At 41.3% G+C, this 15,303-nt stretch overlaps 1 protein-coding gene across 1 annotated transcript in view; it reads right to left on the reverse strand.

Annotated features, from left to right (window-relative positions):
* Nucleotides 1-3,252: 3,252 nt before the first annotated feature.
* LOC138448026 (cilia- and flagella-associated protein 337-like) overlaps nt 3,253-15,303 on the reverse strand; it is a 621,048-nt gene continuing 608,997 nt past the window's right edge. The window contains exon 17 of the mRNA XM_069604562.1: nt 3,253-3,256. Coding sequence (XP_069460663.1) covers nt 3,253-3,256 — 4 coding nt within the window. The remainder of the gene's footprint in view (nt 3,257-15,303) is intronic.

Genomic DNA, 15,303 nt, shown 5'->3' on the forward strand with positions numbered 1-15,303 from the left:
TTGTTAATAATCACTTGTGACCGACCTTTGATGTGTTTCAAAATACACCATTCAAAGTCATTATGTGAATGTTCCATTTCTATAAAGTGCTTGACCATAGGGGCCTGTACCACCTTGTTCCTGATGCAGCTTTTATGCTAAATCATTCTAGTTCTGCATTTTCTGTTAGTTTTGCCAATGTACATTTGTTTGCATGGACATATAATCAAATAGATCACATTATTTGTATTGCAATTGGTGTGTTCATTAATATTCCACATTTTATCCAGACCCAAATCTACATGCACTGTTTTCTTTGTTTGGGTGCACATACAACAGGTTCCACAAGGGAAATGACCCACAACAGGGGGGAGACCCCATAACATTGTTTGTTGCACAGGTTTCTTTTTAGTGCTCACATCATTTCTCATAATCAAATTTCTTACAGTGGTGCTTTTTTTGAAAGCTACAATAGGCCTCCCGACTTCCTTGGTCATGATCTTATTCCAATTTCTTGTTACAATGCCCTTAATTTTATATGACAGATTGCTGAATGTGTTAACAAAAACAAGAGGCGTCTCCTTTGTCTTTCTTTCTCTCTGAATTTGTTGATCAAGGAGAGATTCTCGATTATTGTTAAACGCTCTTTTGGCTGCTTTTTTAACCAAAGGGGTGGGATAGCCTCGATGTAACAATTTAGTAATCAAATTATTCGCTCCAACCTCATATGATTCATTGGTGCTACTATTCTTTTTCAGTCGTAAAAATTGCCCAAAAGGAAGATTGTTCTTAACATGTTGGGCGTGATGACTCCTGAAGTGCAGCAATGCATTTTTGTCAGTGGCTTTGGTATACGGTCGGACCAATAGAAATCCGTTCTGGTGATATATGCAGATATCTAAATAGTTGACTTCCTTATTGCTTATATTACTGGTAAATTTTAGGTATCTATTTTGTTGATTAAGCCACTGTAAAAAATGGTTCGCCTCCTCTTCATTCCCTTTCCAGATAATGAAAATATCGTCTATATAACGCAACCAACATACGATATTATTCTGAAAGGGATTGCGTTCATTATAGACAACCGTTTCCTCAAACATGTTAACATACAAATTGGCAACATTCGGGGCCATGGCAGAACCCATGGCTGTCCCTTCAATCTGCTTGTAAAACTGTCCCATAAATTGGAAGAAATTTTGTGTAAGGGCCATCTCTGTGCACCACTTAATAAAAGAGGAGGATACTGGATTCTCATCCTCTCTTTTCAATAAAGTCTCCTCTACTACCTCCAAAGTCGCCAACTGTGGTATGTTAGTGTATAATGCTTGAATATCTAAGCAAATAAGTAAATTAGCCCCGGGGTCAATAATATTGCCCTCTATTCTGTTAATGGCATCCGTAGTATCCTTGATATAACTTTTCATAGTAGGAATAAAAGGTCTTAGATAGAAATCTGCATATTTGGAAAGTGGTTCCAAGAGAGAACTAACCCCCGAAACAATTGGTCTACCTGGCGGGTTTTCCAGGTTTTTATGTATTTTCGGTAATGTATAGAAAATGGGTACGCGGCCGTTTTCTCTAATCAGAAAATCACCCTCTTGTTTGCTAATCATGTGTTCATCCATAGCCTTGTGTACTTTATCTCGGATGATATTCAACAGATCATTACTCGGATCTTTGTCTATTTTTTGGTAGTGGTGTTCATCTGATAATAATCTTTCACATTCACTAATGTAATCACTCCTGTTCAGGATTACAATAGCGCCTCCTTTATCGGCTTGACGGATAATTATCTTATCATTGGCGCCCAAACTTTTCAAAATCTTTTGTTCTGTTATACTCAAATTAGAATGGTGAGGGATACCCTTAGTTTCTAATTTGGTTACCTCCTCCAAAACCTTTTTTTCAAAAACCTTGGATTCTACTGTATGTGCGTTGGTTGGTGCACAAAAAACTGATGGATTTCTCAAACCACTACAATTGTCTCCCTTATCAAAGGTATTATCCATAAAAAACTCTTTAAGGTGAACTTTCCGCATAAACTGATTAAATTCAATCCTGAAGTCAAAAGGATTGTGGAACTTGGTGAGTACAAAATTTAACCCATTGTTTAGTACTTCTTCTTCTTCCTTAGTAATCTGAAAATTTGAAAGGTTGACTACCAACCCCTGTAGCTCCTTGTTTGCATTCGTTCTGGTTCCCATTGTCTCTGATCTCCTCCTCTGCCTAAAAAAGCCTGTCTTTGGTTATTGCCTCTCTGACTGTTGTTTCTTGTGCCTCTACCTCTAGATGGACGGCCTCCCCCCCTGTTGTTGGGAATCTCAGAGTCGCCGGATTCAACATAGTCCGAGGAGCCTCCTCCACTTGAACTATATGATGTATTCCGGAAACGTACTCTCCGATTCTGTTTTATATTAGGTTTGGGCTCTCCAAATTTGTAGTCTTTGTTGGTAAAACGAAATGCTTTCTCATGTGAGAAATTCTGAATATCCTTTTTCATTCTTTTAATTCTTTCGGATATTGTTTCATTCTTAAACTCTTGCATTTCTTTTAGATGTTTATCTAAGCCTTTTTTGAATGCTTCCACATCAAATTTACTCTTCATTTTCTCTTCTAGATCTTTCAGATCTATCTCGATTTTTTTGGCTGTTTTCTGGGCTGTTTCAATAATTAGAATAAGCCAATCCCGACCACATTTATTGGAGATATAGCTCCATTTTAATTTGAAATCCGGATTATCTAAAAACAATCTGGGTTCGTTTCTCACAATAAGACCCTGAGGTAGAGCCTGATTTTTAACATACTCTAACATGATAATGGCATGTAGTTCTGTGCGGATGAGTCTTTTCCTCATTTGGACTAACTCATCCCATTGATCGTCTTTGTCCAATGTTTCTAAATCTTTATTGAGCCCCACTATCGGTAAAGATTCTATCAATTTCCGGACGTACTCATCATCATAGGCTAAGCATCTCTCAGAGTCCATAATGATATTATTAAAAAATGCCCCAACACACACAACACAACAAAAGGAAAGAATTTAAGGACAAATTCGTGTCACTATACACATTAACCACCGAGACCCTATTAGTCTCCAACAACTTCTATTATCAGAATGGTTCAGAGTCACAGCTAGGGATAGACTTCTTGCTCTGTGAGCATACACTTTTTTTTATATATACAAAAAGAAAGTCCAGTATTTCAACCGGTGTTGCTTAACACTCTTCCCCCATCAACGATGGAGTCAATTATCCAAAATACTTTATTTAAATCTCATCTATTTCATAAAAAACAATCATAAAAATGATCATAGTACATAAAACATATATCATATGTTAAAACCACACAAGTAAGAACACCATAAGTGAAAAATGTTATAATCATTTCTTTAGGATCATACACTCTGATTCCTATGCCACACAATTGATGGCCTATTTCCTATTGGTGTAATGTAAACAACCCGACTTGTACAAGTTTCTGTCCTTCAGATACAATAATGTAGGACATTCTTCAGGGGATTTTTGACTTGTGCCGGAATTAATAATTCTTCTTTAGGGGAGAAACCTGTTAATCAAAAGCAAAAGGCACCCTATTAGTATCTAGTAATCCAGTATTAATCTTATTTTACTTAAATGGAAACCCTCATCCCTAAGAGGGTGAACAGTAGGTATGAATCCGACTACATACCTTTCATCCCATTGATAAATCCTGGGCCTGTTCTGTAAATCACTGCAGATTCCCAATTTCTTGAGGAATTCTTGCGTTTCCTTAATCTCTCCTTTCTAGGTAAAAATTGTCATGGGCAAAATTTAGAATTACGAGCAAAAATAGACTCAAGGGACTTAACACATACCTATTTTTATTCACTGTCAATCATCATTCTTATAGTCAAACTTACCTATCTCACTGCTGGTCTGTAATATAGTGAGGTAAGCGCTCTCAGTCCTGTGTCTTATTATTCCACACCCGTGGTAATTGGACCCATTCCACCACTCTTTGAGGTTTAGTATTCTGTGAGGAGACAGAGTCCCTATTTAGTGACCTCTCTTCTCCCCATATATCATTACATACAATAACCTCCAACATCCAAGTGATAGAGGCCCTTCCCCTTACTTACTTCCAAAAGTTCCTTATTCCTGCCTCACTATTACTGTGTCTGCGTCCTCATCCGGAGATTCACCCATGGAAACGCGGGTCAAAAACAACCTCCTTAAATACCAGCTGACGATGTCAAAAGAGCGCGAATTCGCGGGTCACAACGTGACGCGATGACGTCATCGCGCACGAGCGTGACGTCGTGACGTCATCACGCACTTTTTTTTTTTTTTTTTCCCACACTACAAATACAGTGCAACACATCAATAAAGACAAGTGTTTGAACAATAATGAATGAACAAAATCTTAACAAATGTCACACTGCTCACATGGGCATTACATAATATTGCACACACTTTTGTATTTCAGAACACATAGGGAACGCATGACTGACCCACACCATATCGAGTCTACGGGACATCCTAGTCCTTCTCTACCCAGGTCAAATATTGCACACGTACGGGCGGGAGGCACTCAACAGAGAGAGACACCCAAATGCATGTGTAATTAATCACCACACACCTCCTAGGCATTATGCCACTCCACACCTTCGTTCAATCCCTTAATATGGCTTTTGGATAGAAAAATGAGTTTTTGTTCTAAATGCAATAATTTTTTGTTAATAATCACTTGTGACCGACCTTTGATGTGTTTCAAAATACACCATTCAAAGTCATTATGTGAATGTTCCATTTCTATAAAGTGCTTGACCATAGGGGCCTGTACCACCTTGTTCCTGATGCAGCTTTTATGCTCAATCATTCTAGTTCTGCATTTTCTGTTAGTTTTGCCAATGTACATTCGTTTGCATGGACATATAATCAAATAGATCACATTATTTGTATTGCAATTGGTGTGTTCATTAATATTCCACATTTTATCCAGACCCAAATCTACATGCACTGTTTTCTTTGTTTGGGTGCACATACAACAGGTTCCACAAGGGAAATGACCCACAACAGGGGGGAGACCCCATAACATTGTTTGTTGCACAGGTTTCTTTTTAGTGCTCACATCATTTCTCATAATCAAATTTCTTACAGTGGTGCTTTTTTTGAAAGCTACAATAGGCCTCCCGACTTCCTTGGTCATGATCTTATTCCAATTTCTTGTTACAATGCCCTTAATTTTATATGACAGATTGCTGAATGTGTTAACAAAAACAAGAGGCGTCTCCTTTGTCTTTCTTTCTCTCTGAATTTGTTGATCAAGGAGAGATTCTCGATTATTGTTAAACGCTCTTTTGGCTGCTTTTTTAACCAAAGGGGTGGGATAGCCTCGATGTAACAATTTAGTAATCAAATTATTCGCTCCAACCTCATATGATTCATTGGTGCTACTATTCTTTTTCAGTCGTAAAAATTGCCCAAAAGGAAGATTGTTCTTAACATGTTGGGCGTGATGACTCCTGAAGTGCAGCAATGCATTTTTGTCAGTGGCTTTGGTATACGGTCGGACCAATAGAAATCCGTTCTGGTGATATATGCAGATATCTAAATAGTTGACTTCCTTATTGCTTATATTACTGGTAAATTTTAGGTATCTATTTTGTTGATTAAGCCACTGTAAAAAATGGTTCGCCTCCTCTTCATTCCCTTTCCAGATAATGAAAATATCGTCTATATAACGCAACCAACATACAATATTATTCTGAAAGGGATTGCGTTCATTATAGACAACCGTTTCCTCAAACATGTTAACATACAAATTGGCAACATTCGGGGCCATGGCAGAACCCATGGCTGTCCCTTCAATCTGCTTGTAAAACTGTCCCATAAATTGGAAGAAATTTTGTGTAAGGGCCATCTCTGTGCACCACTTAATAAAAGAGGAGGATACTGGATTCTCATCCTCTCTTTTCAATAAAGTCTCCTCTACTACCTCCAAAGTCGCCAACTGTGGTATGTTAGTGTATAATGCTTGAATATCTAAGCAAATAAGTAAATTAGCCCCGGGGTCAAAAATATTGCCCTCTATTCTGTTAATGGCATCCGTAGTATCCTTGATATAACTTTTCATAGTAGGAATAAAAGGTCTTAGATAGAAATCTGCATATTTGGAAAGTGGTTCCAAGAGAGAACTAACCCCCGAAACAATTGGTCTACCTGGCGGGTTTTCCAGGTTTTTATGTATTTTCGGTAATGTATAGAAAATGGGTACGCGGCCGTTTTCTCTAATCAGAAAATCACCCTCTTGTTTGCTAATCATGTGTTCATCCATAGCCTTGTGTACTTTATCTCGGATGATATTCAACAGATCATTACTCGGATCTTTGTCTATTTTTTGGTAGTGGTGTTCATCTGATAATAATCTTTCACATTCACTAATGTAATCACTCATTACCCAAGAGTAAACATTTTCCCTATCGTATACATGAGCGAGTTGCACCCGTGTCTACTCAACCCTTGGTACCTCTTGAGGATTTGGTGGTACGGATAGTACTGAACAAATCAAGTTAACCCTGTGAGCTGTCCTGTTGTGGGTACATGTTTATCCCTATGCCCGTGAAAGGATTCCCTCCCTCGACAGTGACACCTCCCATCCTAGGAGTCATTACTGTCCTGTGTTTGTGCTCTGCTGTATCTGCACTGGTGCGTGCTGTGACTAGCCCTGTTGCGGACTCAATGGTGCTTGCTGTAGTTGCAAAGCCTGTTGTATTCTCAGCGCTTGTGTTTGATACACTGTTTGATCTTGGGTAATCCCATCCCTATTTTGTGTGCTGTATGCAGGCGGAAAAGCGGTCCCCCTCTTGAGAACTTCCCATTCTGTACATACCCTTGGCTCCCATATGTTTGTGCTATATGCCCTGTCATTCCACATGTCTAGCATACAGGACGAAGTCTTCTAATTTGTCCTCCATGTATGCCTTTATTATCATTCTGTATGGGCTGAAACCCACCTTGGTTACTCTGGAAGTTCCCTTGATTGTTCTGAAAACCTCCCCTTCCGTGGAAGTTTCCCCTACCTCGGGGAGCAAATCCAGTCCGTCCTTGATCGAACTGCTGTTGATAATTCACCTGTGGCATGCCAATTGTTGACTGTTTTCCCTGCCCTTCTCCACTAGTAAACATTGCCCCTTCTATAGCATACTTTGATAGCTTTTCTGTACCAATATAGCCTCTTCAAGCTTCCTGCCTTCTTCTTTCTTTTGGCAAATGGCAATGATGTGCTATTGTCAACTGTATTTCTGACCATGGTTTTGCCTCCATACCCACCAGTTTCTTGAACTGTCTCTTCACCTTGTTGGGCAGTCCTTGACATAACATATGATAGAATACAGGTATAGGTTTCCCCCACGACTCACACGTTTCTAAGCTCATTGCTCTTGGAAATTCTGAATGCAAATCAACGGATGCTCTCCTTCCTGCATTTTTCGTGCCATTACAGCGCCCATATCCGATGTATCCAGATACTGTATTCAAAGCGCTTTCCAGACTGCTGCTCTACAATTGTTGAACGGTGCTCCATCCTGAGCAGTATTCTGAGCAGTGACACCTGCGTTTCCTGCTCTTGACCAAATGTCATCAGCTCTCTCCCCAAGTATAGATGCTAAAAGACCCTTAATGTCCCCTATGGCTAATGCGTTTCCTCCTGTCATTTTCTCTAATTCATAGATCCATTTTTCGGCACCCAATGTAAATCTTTGGAGTTTACACCTTAAATTGTCCTTATCCATTTGGGGCCATGGTATATATTGTGGTCTGACCCCTCCTTTCTCTAACAATGGGAATTGCGAGATCCCAAATTCGCATTCATCCCCATTGTTTTACAGTCCATAGCAGGGACAATGGTTCTGCACTGTCTTCTTCCTGGTAATGACCTTAATCTACTCACGTAAGGTGGCAAGTCCCCCCTCACACTATGGGATCGCCCTTTAGGTCGATCTAGCCGCGCCAGAGGTTCTGACGTCCGAGATTTAGGTAGGTCTAGCTCTAACCATCCTACTTCCCTGTCTGTTGGGGAACACCCTTCAGGACCACATGCACTAGCGACTTCCTCACCACAGAAGGTTTCTGTCTTGGTCTGACATACCATGTCCCCAACTCGTGTGACTTCCCTCTTTCTCGTCTCTATTCAGAGTCAGCCTGTCTAAAGACAAACCTCTATGCTCGAGACTAAAGAAACTTCCCTCTTTGCCTTGCGACCGCGTACTTTCAAATCAATCATTTTTTCCCTAACCTTTTGATTCTTTCTTGGGCCTCATGTCATGATAAACCTTATCAAGTTTATCCCCAATGCTTCTTATATCAAAATCATCTTCTAGATTTGCTCTAGACGATCTGACATTGGTTCATCTGTCGAGAAGAATTCTTCTATGTCATCCCATGCTGCGACTGGATTAGATTCCATTAACTATTTCTCTATGCGATCAATGTCACATGCCCTTTGCCTTCTCTTTCATTCCATTTCTTCATCGACTTCTTAGATTCTTCTATAACCCTTTCCTCTTCCTGCCTTTCCACCTCTCTTCTCTCGTTTGCTCTATTTTCGTCTTTGTATCCTAATATCCTTTAACTTTTGTTTTTCTTCTTCCTCCTTTTTCTTTTCTAGCTTATCTCGTTCTTCGATTGCTCTTTGTCTATTATCATACTTTCTTTGCTGTTCTGCTCTTTCTTGTTTTTTCAACTGTTCATCTTGATACAGCTGTTCCCTTCTTTGTGTGCCCTTTCTTTTAGCCTTGTCCTCTTTCAATTGTTTCTCTCATTCACTGTCTCTTTTATCCTGTTCATCCTGATCTTCCTCTTGCTTTACTTCCTCAATGCTCTTTCCATCAAGTTTGAGCAATATCTGACCTCCTATCCATTTGTTCTGTATGAGCGCTACCTCATCAGCTTTGTCCTTCTCTCCTTTCCATCTTTTTTTATCTCTCTCTCTCTCTCTGTCTAGAGACATTCCTGGTCGATCACTTCTTTCCTTGTACCTTTTTTCCTTGTCCCACAGGACTTTAGGAATCACATCTCTTTCTGGAGTCTTTTTGGGACTCTCGTAGCTGCTACATGCAAGCGACATATACGTTGGATTGCTTTACCTTGTCGTTGCCTTAAGCTCTCTTAAAGGATATATTCCTTCATCTGTCGTACTATCGCCATTTCCTTCAGGCGCGGTAGAGGGAACAGAAGGCTCTTCGCCCCCCTTTTTACACTGGCAAAGCATCCATTCGTGAGGAGGCAGGTCTTCCCGTTCCTCCTGGTACATTTTCCAGAGCTCTAAACTCGCTAAACTTTTTTCCAACTTCTTCCCAATGCATGCTGCATGCAAGTATGTCATCATATGTTGCAAGACCGCTTTGGACAGCGAACCCCTTGTGGTCATGGCATTAACATTTTATCTGCCGTACCCTTAACGCAGTCTGCACTATATTGCTTAAGCTTGGGTGCATGTTTTTGCAGCTGTCTGCACAAGTGTGTAAGTGGAGTAATAGTCTCCATCATGACTTAGTCACAATTGACTGTCACTACTTGCCGTTATCTTTTACACAAGTAAATGCTTTTCAGAAAAATAATACAATATGGGCGTGCACCAATCATCACAGCTCCAAGCCTCTATATCACTTTTACTTTAATCTACCTATTCAAAACCACCATCGGTCAACTATAAATAAATAATAAAATTTAAAATCTCATTGTTTCCACCACGGTCTATTTCTTCCTTGTTTTCACTATTTAATTTCCTTGTCGCATACATCATTTACAATATACAGACAAACAGACAATACCGACAGACTGGCCGGCCCACATATATCTCTGTCAACTCTCCTCGTGACTATTTCCGCCCCTAAAATTACTCCAATGAAGTATGAGCTGTATTCTTTAACAACACCTTGGTCATTCATAGCCTATGTATGTCCACTTGGACGTTAGGACGAGCACCTCCTAAAAGTCCTTGACGTAGGTCTCCGTGCTTACTATATACATTGCTCCTCGTCTATAGACCTTAAACTGTGATGCTCATCGTCTCACACTTATGACGCTCATTGTCTTAAATAAATAATAAAATACCCCAACCCTCCGTTACTATGTCCCCACTCTTTCCCACTTGATACTCATTCAGTTTGCCACCTCACAAAGCCTACTCACCATTCGCGTTTTCGACTGCCCACCCTCGGGATCATCTCCTCCTCAAACCAACCGCTTCAGCCTTCAGTCTGCTCAGCTTCCTGTAGATGTCGGGAAGGGATTTCACTTGGAAATGAGGGACCTATCCCACCTGTACTTGTAAGATTTTTAAACTAACGGCCGCTATCTACAGGGAGCCTCACGTTCTTCCAGTTAAATGGTGGAGAGCATTCGATATTTCCGGGCCCCAATTCTTACTAGATCAATGGATTTTTAACCATCCTCTGCTACCAGGTGAACTGGGGTATACGACCCAGTCCTTCAAGACGAGGTATCAGTACTTAGAGACAGAGGGAGATGCAGAATATTACTCAAACATCAATTATCTAAAACAGGGAGTTACAACGAAAATCAACACATTTGCTCGACCTTCACACTCAATTCAATACAAAAGCAGGTTATGTACTACAAACTCATCATTGACGTCTACCTACGTTGCAAACTACAAAAACCTATTTGGAATGGTGATAGGCTTACAAGGAACATCTAGGTATACGTTCCATGCTTGTCAGGAAAGGTGATTGGGTCTCTAGCATCAGGTGAGGCAACTAAGCCCTCCTCTAGTGCAGGTCACTACGAACATCATCAAATACACAACGTCCCATTGGTTATACAAATTATAGGGCTCTCTATTACGTGTCCTCTATAATTGGTTGGCACCCTTGCAACCCTCTGTAATATTCCACCTACGCAAGCAGCACGCAAAGGTGCTGGTGGGCTGGTCAAAACCATAGCTTCCTATCAATTAGCCCAGGCATCCACCATCACACTTACAGCTTACTAATCAATTAAGGCTTTGAACTCGGCCTTGGAAATGTTCTCTATGCTGGAAAATATAAGGAAGTATAGCATACTCTGGCTTCTTGGTTTTGATACAGTTCATCATAGTGTCTATTTTCATCTGACCTCCTGACTGTAGACCATGTTTTTGAGTCTTACTACATTTAAAATACTATTATTTGATGAACCTCTGACGTCTTCAATGTTCTCGCACCTCACTTAAAACAGAAGGTTTCTTCTTTTCACACATTCTGTAATTGTTTGTACGCACATCCAGGCTCAAGGTGGCCTTGACTTCTTGGGGTTGATCCAACCAAGCCTTTCTTTGATTCACCTCCATGGTTAAGTTTTTTATTTCTCACTGCGACACACTGAAAAAGTCTTTCTGCTCAAAAAGTGCATTGTGGAATATCTGTAGTCCATGTATGTCCTATCGATGTACATTGGCACATCGCCGAAATCTATTTACTACATAGCCAGCCTGAAAAGACTACTTTGTCTACTTATGTTGCTGTGACTGTACAATTGTGAAACGACTTAACATCGTCTTTATTTATTCTGTAGCATGAGCAGCTTCATCTCGAGCCCGACATGTTGCTCATCTTTACCATCTCCTCCTTTGCTTTCATAGAATGCTTATGTTTTCTCGTCTCTGCATCTCTTCTTGGTGCATCAATTCTGCTCTTCATGACATCACCAGTCTTCCATTTTTCTCAGTTTTCACACTGCTTCCGGGATTTCATTCAAATGGCCATGATATTGTCCTGTTTGCATGTATGGCTTTCTCAATGTGAATCTTACTTCCAGGATACTTCCAGGATTCCTTTTGGTATAGGTTTTCTTACTGGCACTGCACATGTTTCACATTCTAGCTCCCAACATATAGGCAACATGGGGGAGGAGCTTTGGATGGGTTACTTGGCTCCACCTCTACAATAGAAACAATTGACAGCACTGAGAGAAATACCTTGGAAATAGCATACTGGTCTGACAGCTTGTGAAAGGTATTAAAAACAAACAATGTCATTGCTTAGGAGCTGCCATGATCACAGTACTATAATACTGCTTACTATGGGTTATTGCTCCTACAGACATTTTGCCAATAAAGGTTCAGTGAATGTGTACACTGCTGCTAGGCACCCTGTAAACCCAGAAAATTAGTTTCTCTAGTTTCACGATAAGAATTCCCAAACCGATAGCAAACTCACAAGGGAGATTGACAGCCATATAGAAATATATTTCTAGTCATTGTATCAGGTATTAATATAGGTCAGCTTCAAATGACCTGGTTCCCAAAAAGTCAGTATCATGTAGTGGGGCATGTGATGTCTGAAATTATTTTTTACAATAAAGATGGTTGCTTATAAAGAGCAAAAGGCGGGGAGAATATGAAACCTCAAGATCATTACTTTGCTTTATGTTTCTTCTTTCCTGTTTAACACGATGAAACTGCTGACTTTGATTGATAGCCTGTGGTGCTGACAGGCAGCACAGACCGAAAAAAATAGTTGGTTGGTGTGAGATACTGATGGAGATGTACAAGTTGTTTAGAATTAGAGAAAGGCGGCAGGTAGCCCTCAAGGTTACGTTAAGGTTACTTACCGAGTCTGGGCATTTTGAGAACATTCAAATGATGTGACTGAATGCAGCAGGTGCAATGAAAAGTGAATAAGGACTAACTAGAGTTGACTCTCCGAGGCAGGAGACCCTTCAAGGGCAAGTGAATTTATAGGTATGCGTTCATTTGTCAGCTCTAAATACTCTATGAAAATGTGTGATTTGGGAAGTGAAGGTTAGCTTTATATGAGAAGTTTGGAAAGGGCCATACTGTTGATTTTGTTCCAGTGCATTGTAATAAACTGTATCCATTCCTTTCTTTGCTACTTTTGTACATTTTACCCTGTGAAATCTGTTTTTTCTTCCACAATTGGTAGTCCTCAACAAAGTAAATGCAATTACCATGCATACCTGAACATATGTGTCAGTGACTCAGTGAAATAATGCATTCCCTCCAGAGATATATGTTTGACCTCATAGTCACTGGTAGGGGTGGACGAAATTACCACCAGCGGCAGAGTGATGGAAATGGCAAATTTCACCAACAATTCCGTTCCACCTGCTAGGTAGTTTTCTATCTTTTCAGACATATCTTTTGGTGAATTTTCTAGTGCAGAAATTGTGTTTTTTCCAAATTCTATTTTTGGCCGCAAACACAGCCAAATACCGACATTTCGGGAAAAAACGATATTTAAGTGGGCAAAAAACCCAAAAGCAGGTGAAATGAGCAGATCACGGGAAATGAACAGATCACGTGAACTGAACAGAGCAGGTGAATTTTGCTAGCAATATGCCAATTTTCAAGCAGAATGAAATGGAGCCATTTTGCCCACCCCTGGTCACTGTTCGCATTCTAGGGGGGGCCTGCAACTTGTAATCTTTGAGAAGAAGAACCAATTTAGAGAGTCCTATTGAGTTATGTAAAAATATCTGTTTCTGTTAATAGTGCCAAGATATTCCCCTGGGGAGGATTTAAGCCCTACAAATACACGTTATGTTACGTAGCTTGCACCTAATGTTTGTGTAAATAGTGCAATAAGCATAAGAAGGAGCACCAACTGCTATCAAATTGTGAGTTTGTGTAGTGAGTCTCAATAGACATGGGAAAGTATTTTGCAGCCATGAGAAAAAAGGAACTGAATAGTTATAACATTTAAATCCCCTTTTTTATTACATTAACACAATGGCCCTCATTACGACCCTGGCGGAAATCGGAAAACGATGGCGGAAATGCAATACCGCCATCGAATAGCGCTCGGTGCGACTATGACCCGTCACCGCAAAGTACGAAGCCATTAGCGACACCGTAGTGAACGCCAACGCTAACTGCACCAAGCACGCGCGCGCGCACCATGCCAAACCGTAAATACCACCATGGCGCAAGGGTACGCTAATTCCGACCCTAGCGGACATGTACCTAACGCCATCAAGCATGGCGGAATGTACCATTCCCCCATGGTGAGAAGTACGGCATCGGAATCACCCGTAAACGGCCCCACTGAGTGCCTGTACACCGCTCCCTGCCCACAAAGTACAACTCCCCGTAGGTGCAATGAAGTCACAACAACCAGTGAAATGTACAAGTCACCCATGCATGCCAACGAACAAAAGAAACACAAGAGGGGCCAATGGGAGCAGCAGGGCACAGATGGCACGAATACAGAAGCCAATCCAATGGACATGACCACAGTCCCCCCCCCCGAAACGCACGCAAACACAGGCACCTGTGACCAGCAATATTCCGAAAATCACATCATTCCACCAGTCCACCTGGCTGACCGGCATCTGTTACACAAAACCCAATCCCCCGCCCCTGAGCATGACAACATTCAAACAGTCATATTGGCAGCCCCCATCCCTGACCTCACTGGGCTTCGTAGGCAAACGCGCCCAGTACAGTACCACGCAACTAAACTCCGAAGCTGGAACCCAATGCAGATCTCCTCCCAATTCATCGCTCCCCAAATAGGAATATGCCACATCACTTGCAAAGAAGAACGCTACACGGGCCAAATCAGAATAGAAATTTAATGGACAACAAAATCACCAAGCCCATACAGCCATTAGGCCATGAACTCCAAAACACATTTCACCATTGTGGGCTGCATCCGCAAGAAATGACCAGCCACTACTTGTGTGACGCCCTGTTCCATCATGGTACACAGAGCCACATCCACGTACGAAAAGGCAACATGGAAGCGCACAGAACCGCTGGGCCGTCCCAATGGGGAGGCACTAGTCCAGCTGAAAGGCCGAAATGTTGCTCCGAGCCACCAGTACTGCGTAAGGGCATGTGGCCCATTGGCGATCGTCCCATAAGATCGTAATGCTGCTCCACTGATTAACACGAAGCAGCAGGTGTCGGGAGTAAAAGCCATCTGCAGGAGTGGCATACAGATGGCAGTGGCAAAAGGGGAGGAGATACCTGTCAACCAAAAGAAAAGAAAAAGAACAGAATGGCAATCAGAACTACATCCGAACAACTCACTTCAATGATCACACTAAATCCACAGCCATATGCATGCTAGCCCACTCCAAAGGATCATCACCACCCCAAAACCACTTGCGACTCATAACCATCTATATCGAGGTGTAAACACCATCACAAACGAGTGTACCTGTGCATGCGTCTGTCAAAACAGAATCCATCAGATGGGAATGTTAACGTGCATGGACACAAGTGGCTGAAGGCGCGTCGAGACAGGGAGGGCTCAACAAGGCCAGATAGACGATGGTCCCACTATGGCAGCCCTGCATCACATAGCGCAGGGGAGGC

This window comes from Ambystoma mexicanum, chromosome 3q (assembly GCF_040938575.1).
Source record: "Ambystoma mexicanum isolate Mex_15411 chromosome 3q, UKY_AmexF1_1, whole genome shotgun sequence".
NCBI lineage: Eukaryota > Metazoa > Chordata > Amphibia > Caudata > Ambystomatidae > Ambystoma > Ambystoma mexicanum.